The sequence below is a fragment of the Electrophorus electricus genome, chromosome 10, assembly GCF_041902795.1.
Source record: "Electrophorus electricus isolate QZ-2024a chromosome 10, ASM4190279v1, whole genome shotgun sequence".
Taxonomy (NCBI): domain Eukaryota; kingdom Metazoa; phylum Chordata; class Actinopteri; order Gymnotiformes; family Gymnotidae; genus Electrophorus; species Electrophorus electricus.
In genome coordinates, this window is record NC_137506.1 from 19768986 (window position 1) to 19777854 (window position 8869).

Genomic DNA, 8869 nt, shown 5'->3' on the forward strand with positions numbered 1-8869 from the left:
TGAAAAACCTTCCCTGGGGCTTATTTCAGGGCTTTCTCATGGGTTTCATTCATTTTAAGACCTTCTACCACTAAAGATTACAATTCGCCCTTATAAACGTACACGTCAAGGTACAATTAATCTAACTGCCTCCCTGCAGTCACTACGCAACTGAAGAAAAAAAATCGTGAAACGTGGTCTTCCTCTTTAAGACTAAGGCAATACGTCGGTAGCTCAAAGCACACAACAAGCCGAAACCGGTTCTCACACGGTAAGGAGGCCGGTTTCAGCTGGTGTGTTGCCGTGGAAACTCCAGAACTATATATGGTTGCCATCGTCTTGCCGGCTTCATTCATCACAGGCTAGTGAGGCTCGAAATATACGATCGAGTAGTGTGCTCGGCTAGCTAGAATAAAGCCACGGTCTTTCATTTCCAGGATTCTGGTCTAATGGGAAAAGTCTTTGTAAATGCTTTTTAAGGTAAGTGATATTTGGGTTGATGAACGCACAACATTGTTAGACAACCTAGCTGGCCAGCGATCGTAAACTTTTTGTAGCGAACAGGATAGCTAGCTTGATAGCACAAAGATGACCATACGGTGCTAATGTTGGAAGAATAGCTAACCTATCTAGGTACAGTTAATTACTTCGTCTAAGTTACTACGGAAAACGGTCATTGCTGGCTTCAGTAGCTAACTAGCTAACCTATCTAGGTTAGCTAATGGCTAGCTAGTTAACGAACTGGGTGAAGTCCCTTTGGACTGACAAAAGCTTGCTAGGTTAGCGGTTAACGAGCTAAGCTAGTACTACCGGCGTATATAAACCATTAGTAAACGGCAGACAAATGGGTTTATGTATTTGCTAGCATCCATTATTTTTATACTTTCACAGTTAAGATAAAATGTGTAGATATTTGATCTTAGCTAGCCATCATAGCCTATCTAACCTAGCTATATATTAATATTTTGATCCACGTGGCCTGACGTTGTAACCTAGCGAAGCAGTATAGCCGGCAAAACGTTTGTATTCAACGCATTTCAGAAAATTTGCTAATTCGACCACTACAATTAGTCACTTTTCTCTGAATAAAATCAAGGACTTGTGTGTCTAACGTGTGCCGTGGCTTGTTTCACAAGATGCTTGCGTAGCACTATCCTGATTTGAAGCATGCTAGCTAGTCTAACGTTTCTGTGTGGTTTTCCGTATTGGGTAAAGGAGCTCCTCTGCCGCCTCACAGAGGAGTGGTAGACCACGTCCGCTCTTTCTCGTTACTCCAGCACCGTGTACGTCCTGTTGTGTATGAGCGGCCCTTCAAACTTTACGCAACATAAGCAAAAAGTAAATTAACGTAATAAGTAACACGTGTTTTGAAATTAATTTATTATTCTTATTGCGGTTGTTGGTGTTATCATTTGGCGTGTTGGGAGTATTTCCTCTAAATTATATTCCTCATATCATATTCTATTATCCTTTGCCTTGTTAAAAATAAAACAAATCAGATGTCAGTATTTGAATATAGTGTTACTCGGAATTAACTAACTCGTAATGCTCCCTGCTTTTAGACTACTCGCTTGAGAAAAGCGCACACTGGCTACTCTGCTGGCCCTGGCCTTGAGGCTTATCTAAAAGGATTCAACTTCACTGGAGAGCCACCTTGGGTCCTCTGAGCTTTAGCTATTTGATCATTCCATCTCTTTGTGTCCAAGTAAGTAAGCTTTTTGTTATTAAACTAATGACCTGCATGTGTTTTGTGACTGAATCAATGCAGTTTCCTTTCAAATCATTCCTCACCCACACTTTCTCCCTGTCTCGCTAGCCAAGTTATTGTATAAGCTGTACAGATATCAGTGATAAACAGTACAGTAGCTGTTCAGTAATGCATTTATTGCATTGATAATTTGGCTCAGTGTGTTGTCATGATTGTATAACTGTTTGTCCTTTTAAAATAGGTCATAAATTAGTGTTTATTACATAATGCATGGTGTTTGTAACACCAAGGTCATAGGTTATATTCCCATGGAGCACAATTACACTCATACAGATAAGGTGCTCTGGATAGGAGCGCCTTCTAAATGCTGTAATTATGAATGAAAAGATAAAGCTCAGCTTTGACGTAGTACCTTTCATGCAAGGCCATGTGAAGATGGAGAGTATAATTTTTAGGTCTTCTGAGATGGATTTTTTTTTTTAACACCCTGTCTTTTCTACAGTTTCATTTGCAACTAAAACTTGAATTGTGACCATGAACACATTCACTCCTACTGACATTGATCTTACCTTCCTGGAGGAGGGGTTCTGTGCACGTGATGTTGTTGAGCAGATCATCAATGCATCATCCTTAACCGTAAGTTTCCATGTCACACAACTTGTTTGTTTTGAAAACTGGATTCTCTGTATAAGATGTGCACCATGCAACACATCTTGCCTTGTGCATTACACTAACAACACACTTGTTGGCCCTATAGGATGACAAGGATGCCTTCTTTGTGGCAGACTTGGGGGATATCTTTAAGAAGCACCTGAGATGGATGCGTGGCCTGCCTCGGGTTACGCCTTTTTATGCAGTCAAGTGTAATGACAGCAGGGCTGTCGTCACGACACTGGCGTCTTTGGGAGCAGGCTTCGACTGCGCAAGCAAGGTTTCTCTAATTTTCACTTTGTATTCTTATCTGTCGCTGAGCTGTCATGTTTGTAATTGAACGTTTGATTAAGTAATGATTAATCTGCTTGGTATGCATAAAGATGTAAAGTGTACATGAGACAAAAAAACATTCTATCTTAAATTTGGCTTGCCTTATTGCTTCATAGATGGAGATCCAGCTGGTGCAGTCTCTGGGAGTAGACCCCAAGAGGATTATTTATGCCAACCCCTGCAAGCAGGTGTCACAGATCAAGTATGCTTCTGCTCATGGGGTGCAAATGATGACCTTTGATAGTGAAGTGGAGCTTATGAAGGTTTCTCGAAGCCACGACAATGCAAAGTGAGCACTGTTACTCCAGTTACAGTATAGTGCATGTCTCTTTTTTGTGTGTGTGTTTATTGGACTTTAGTATATATAAGTACATGGCGCATCTAACCCTGGGTTGATGTGTGTCTCTGCAGACTGGTGCTGCGTATTGCTACTGATGATTCTAAAGCAATGTGCAGGCTGAGTGTGAAATTTGGAGCCACGCTGAAGAGCAGCAGGCTGCTTTTGGAGCGGGCAAAGGAGCTGGGCCTGGATGTCATTGGGGTCAGCTTTCATGTGGGCAGCGGGTGCACTGACCCTGAGTCCTATGCCCAAGCCATCTCAGATGCACGCTGTGTCTTTGACATGGGGGTAAGTTGTCACAAGCTGACAGTTTGCTGGTCTGATGTGAGGTTTGAACTTTAACTATGTACTTAAACTGCAGTTTATATCCTCCCTTAGGCTGAGGTGGGCTACAACATGACCCTACTGGATATTGGAGGGGGTTTCCCTGGTACTGAGGAGACCAAGCTCAAGTTTGAGGAGGTATTTATATACCACCAGTATTTGTATTTCCATAATTTTGCTGTGAAGGTTTGTTGGATTTGTTGTTCCCTGTCCTGCTTTTCTTAAAAAAGATGATGCTGATTGTTTATGGTCAGTTTTAAACTTTTTTTTTTTTTATGGGGGGGGTGTCATCATTTCTTAGATTACTGCTGTCATCAACACTGCACTGGATAAGTACTTTCCTGCAGACTCTGGAGTGAAGATCATTGCTGAGCCTGGCCGATACTATGTAGCTTCTGCATACACGCTAGCTGTCAGTATCATCGCAAAAAAAGTAATCATGAAGGAGCAGTTTGGCTCTGATGGTAGGAACTATTTTATTGGAGCAGGATCTTCTGTATTGATTTGTTTCTAACACAACTGAACCTTAATGCTTTTTGCTTGTTTGCATCTTTCCCCTTCGCAGAGGAAGACGATGAGACCACGGACAGAACCCTAATGTACTACGTCAACGATGGTGTTTATGGTTCTTTCAACTGCATCCTGTTTGATCATGCACATGTGATGCCGGTTCTGCATAAGGTATGGTAGTAGATATGTTTGTCCTGTTTATTTTGTATTTATTTATTTTAAAGTCATAGTGACTTCTCCAATAACAAAGTATAAAGTGATTGATCACTTATTGCACTGATTAATGGTAACACTGTTTGGCATTGCCTTGCAGAAGCCCAAGCCTGACGAGCGCATGTACCCATGCAGCATCTGGGGCCCTACTTGTGATGGGTTGGATCGCATTGTGGAGCAGTGTGCCCTGCCTGACATGCAGGTGGGAGACTGGATTCTGTTTGAAAACATGGGCGCTTATACTGTGGCTGCCTCCTCCACCTTTAATGGCTTTCAGAAACCAGACATCCATTACGTCATGTCCCGAGCAGCCTGGTAGGTTTACATTTTATTTTATTCCTCTCTATCATCATTTCAATACATTAAATTCTTTATTTTGGTGCCTTCTAATATTCTGCTGTATGCTGAGAGAATTTGTTCTTATTGGTCTGTTAGGCAGCGCATGCAGCAGATTCGTGCCCAGGGTATGCCCGCTCCACCAGGGGAACCATGTCCCGGCAGTATGCCATCCCACTGCAGAAGTGAAAGCTGCCTGGAGCTCCCTGCTAAGCCCTGCGCCCCTCATGTTCTTTAAGTCTTCACCACACCAGGGATTTGGTACAGACAGGCGCTGGTCACTTTACTGGCTTGTCATATGACTGCACATGTAAGGTGATTTGAAGACACAGGTGCCACAGTTGATGAATAAGGATTAAATGTGCTGGTAGTAACACCCTACTAAAACATTGTCTGCCCTTACCTGTGCAAACTCCAAGAATTATGTAAGACGCACACAATAACTCACAGTCCTGTGTTTTTTTTTTTGTTTGTTTGTTTTTTGTTTTGTTTTGTTTTTTTTTAATGTGCTTGCTTACTTTTTATACTTTGTGGGGAGGGCAGCAGGTGTTTCAATTTTGTGTGTTGGTTGAAGGTCTACTTCTGTGTCAACTCACTTTTTAAAATGCCTGCTTTTAATGTAAAGCTATTTTATGATGATGCAAAGCTATTTCAACCACTACCATAGACCACTTTTTACAGAATCTCAGAAGGGCATTTTTTGAGTGGGGAAAAGACTTTGTGATTTCTTAGATCTACGCACACACACACTCCCCCTCTCTTGTTCTCATTTAATTTCCAAACTGCTTTTTTTTGTTGTTAATAATTATTAATAAACACAATAATGACATTATGCATTTGAAAATGGATACAAAAGAGATGGGATTGCACTCATTGCTTTCCTATGGAAACTTTTAAAAATATTTTGTATTTTTTTTATAAATATATATATATATACATATATAAATAAAATGGTCAACTCAAATGTGTTTGTTTTGTTTTTGGTTTTTTTAATATACAATGGGTAATTATCAAATACCCTGAAAGCTATCTTAGAAGTTTAAATGAAATATTTTCACACTTTAGCCTTATTGAAGGATGTCACACACACCATTTTAAAAGTACAAATATCAATAATTTGTAGAAAGTATACCTTATCGAAAGCATTTGTGGTATTTAACACAAACACTGCAATGGACCTTCTTGTTCTAAACAATGTCCAACTTAATTTGTCTATTTTTTTTATCCATTGAAATTACAACCTGTGTAAAAGCTCAGTATTCATTTCATATTTTTGCTTTGGTCTCTGTTGGTAGGTGGCAGTGTTTCTCTATGAACATCTCATCCAATGTTCAAAAATTCAGTAGTCAGAAATTACAATGACAAACTCTTAGAGCAGAATGTTGAAAAATGCCATGAATTTTTAAAATCTTGTTTTGAACATTTCCAAACAGCAGACAGAGTCCACCCTTCAGTTCCTTCCACTTCCATCCATGGGTTTTGCATGAATGTTTTGTTTGTAGCAGCTTGCTCTCACTAGTTTCCCTGCCACTGACAGATATAGGCATGACTCACTGTTGTTTGCCAGCCTTCACAGGTTTGCTGGAATTCCCTCCAGTTCCATTCACTGTCCCTGTCTCATTCAACTTGATCAATTCCAAAAGTAGCTCTTTCTGGCTGCCATCTCTCCATTTTGACAGCTTCTGCTTTTCATTCTTCTTTGAAAAGCCCCAGTTACTACTTTCTTCAGCAGTCACCATTATTATGAGAATCACTCATCTTAGGAGCTCCAGGCCTGATGCAGTCGGCAGTGGCCCTTGGTTAATTAGGTTGCATAACTAGCTAGTGTTTATGTTTTGCAATATGTTGCTGATAGCTAGGGGAATGTACAGTGCATCCAGGAAGTATTTACACAGCCTTCACTTTTTCCACATTTTATGTTACAGCTTTATTTCAAAATGGATTAAATTCATTTTTCCTTCAAAATTCTACATACAAGACCCCATAATGACAAAGTGAAAAAGGTTTGTTTGGAATTTTTGCAAATTTATTTAAAAAAAAAAACAAAAAACGTGTACATAAGTATTCACAGCCTTTGCCATGACACTCAAAATGGAGCTCAGGTGCATCCTGTTTTCACTGATCATCCTTCAGTTGTTTTGACAACTTGATTGGAGTCCACCTGTGGTAAATCCAGTTGATTGGATATGATTTGGAAAGGCACACACCTGTCTATGTAAGGTCCCATAGTTGATAGTACATGTCAGAGAACAAACCAAGCCATGAAGTCCAAGGAATTGTCTGTAGACCTCAGACAGGATTTTATTGAGGCATAGCTCAGGGGAAGGGTACAGAAACATTGCTGCAGCATTGAAGGTCCCAATGAGTACAGTGGCCTCCATCATCTGTAAATGGAAGATGTTCTACAAAGAAGAATGGGAGAAACTGCCCCAAAATAGGTGTGCCAAGCTTGTAGCATTATACTTAAAGACTTGAGGCTGTAATTGCTTCAGAGTATTGTGCAAAAGCTTTGAATACTTGTATACATGTTTTGTTGTTTTTTTTAAAATAAATTTGCTAAAATTCCAAACAAACTTTTCAGTTTGTCATTATGGGATATTGTGTGTAGAATTGAGGGAGAGAAAATTAATTTAATCCATTTTGGAATAAGGCTGTAACATAAAATGTGGAAAAAGCAAAGCACTGTGAATACTTTCCAGATGCACTGTATGCATCTAGGTAATTTTCTAGGAGAGAAAGGTTGCTGGCACTCATGTAAGCAAATGTTGATCCCCTTATAACCCCTGCTTAAAAAGGATTATCAGTGAATGAGAATGAATGACACATCAAAGTCTGCTCAATGTCTTAATTCCACGGTGAAATGCACTGGACCATTGCAGAACACATGGCAGCTGAAATAAGGACTACACCTCGGCTCCAGTATATTGACACCACCAGTTACAACAGTAAGAACATTTTATAATATCTCCTTCCAGGGGTTCCTTTTAATTCCAATTTAAAAATCACAACTTCCTGTTTGTGGCGATCCCAGTACATATGTACACAAGATATAAAAGCAAAAAACCATAAACATACAACTTTATTAATTTATACATATGATGCTGTTTATTTATTTATTATGTGTTTCATTACATAGTCCCTGCCCCAGCCTACATTTTTTTTCTGGACCAAACTAAGAAAACTGGCCTGTGAACCTTTACTACTGCAGTAGGCCTCAACCATGTGTGAGCCATCTTGTCAGAGGTGATGTTCTCAGACTTAATCCCCCTTGGCAAATTTCTAATTTTGCAATTACAAGTAGAATATCGAGCTTGTCTGTTCTGTGCAACACATAAATGTAGTTGGACCTTTTCATGGAAAGACTAAAGGATAAGTTTTGGTATGCTGGAATGTAGGGTGCTGTTGAATGTGATGACTCGGTCCAACAGGCCATGAATGTGGCAGGGGTGATGTGACCCCTGTGGTCTCATGGACAGCTGTATTAATGAAAAAGAACGGAAAGAAAAACTGTCTAAGTAACCTGTGATAATGAGCAACGGCGCAGTCTACTCATCAAACCAAACAACAACCAACAAAATAAACTTATAAACCAAACGAGATTTGAGGTGAGAGAGCATGACTAAAGTTATAACACTTACTTAGAGGAGGTCTCCTAAGGGAGACGTAATTATAGGCTGCATCGCAGACAGTAGGAAAGAGTTAAATGAACTAATTGATGTATAGTAGCATTACTAACGATATCAACTGGTAACTTAAAAAGGGAAATCATCACAGCGAGGCGAATTTGCTTGATATAAGCTGTGATGAGCAAATTCCAATGAACACAGACTAAAATATAAGAACTTAAGCAGAACCAACAAAACAAAAATAAATAAGTAAATAAAATAAGGGAACCGCAGTTTTAACCATACACTATTGAGTTAGGCTAAACCACAGGCTAAAATGTGGGATGAACCACTCTGTCATCCCAATAAATCCTTGGAGGATCTTCAGGTCTGTTTGGGTTGGGTAGGTAGTTATTGCCTGTACCGTGTAAAGATTCATATTCTCTTGCCCCAAGAACCCGACCTGCTCCTTAATAGTATAGCGCGATGGTGAGAGGCAAGGAGTTTTTGACAGACTTAGCATAGCCTCACCCTTCGTCACGTAAGCATTACGTTGAGAAGCAGTCTCGAATATAGAGGTATTAAAATAGATTTTATTAGCGAATAAACTTGTCGATATATTGCTACTTCGACATAGAATCATTCTGTTTGGCAACATTGAGTATTGCTGAGTTTAAAATGTTTTAATGATAAAATCAGATCATTAGCTATTCATAGCGGAACGTGCTGTCAACGTAGAGGCTACAGGATAAGATGTATAAAGTTATAATGCTTTGGTTAAGAGACAAATTATATGGTAATTTAGTTTTTTGTAATTTTTGTTGGTACTGAGTACATTAGTTTAACTTGAATATGTTATGATTTGGATAT

General features: G+C 39.5%; 1 protein-coding gene across 1 annotated transcript; it reads left to right on the plus strand.

The window, feature by feature from the left end:
- Positions 1–219: 219 nt before the first annotated feature.
- On the plus strand, positions 220–5358 carry odc1 (ornithine decarboxylase 1). The gene is made up of 11 exons (XM_027015325.3): positions 220–459; positions 1542–1684; positions 2190–2323; positions 2445–2618; positions 2788–2960; positions 3083–3299; positions 3390–3473; positions 3637–3799; positions 3901–4016; positions 4159–4373; positions 4494–5358. Exons 3-11 carry the CDS (start codon positions 2222–2224, stop codon positions 4630–4632), a joined length of 1383 nt encoding a protein of 460 aa, XP_026871126.1. The 5' UTR covers positions 220–459; positions 1542–1684; positions 2190–2221; the 3' UTR covers positions 4633–5358.
- Positions 5359–8869: the final 3511 nt, after the last annotated feature.

Coding starts and splice junctions, on each gene's coding strand:
- odc1 (XM_027015325.3), top strand. CDS start 2,222: ATGAACACATTCACTCCTACTGACATTGATCTTACCTTCCTGGAGGAG. Junction 2,324..2,444: donor TCAATGCATCATCCTTAACC/GTAAGTTTCCAT, acceptor TTGGCCCTATAG/GATGACAAGGATGCCTTCTT. Junction 4,374..4,493: donor GTCATGTCCCGAGCAGCCTG/GTAGGTTTACAT, acceptor TTGGTCTGTTAG/GCAGCGCATGCAGCAGATTC.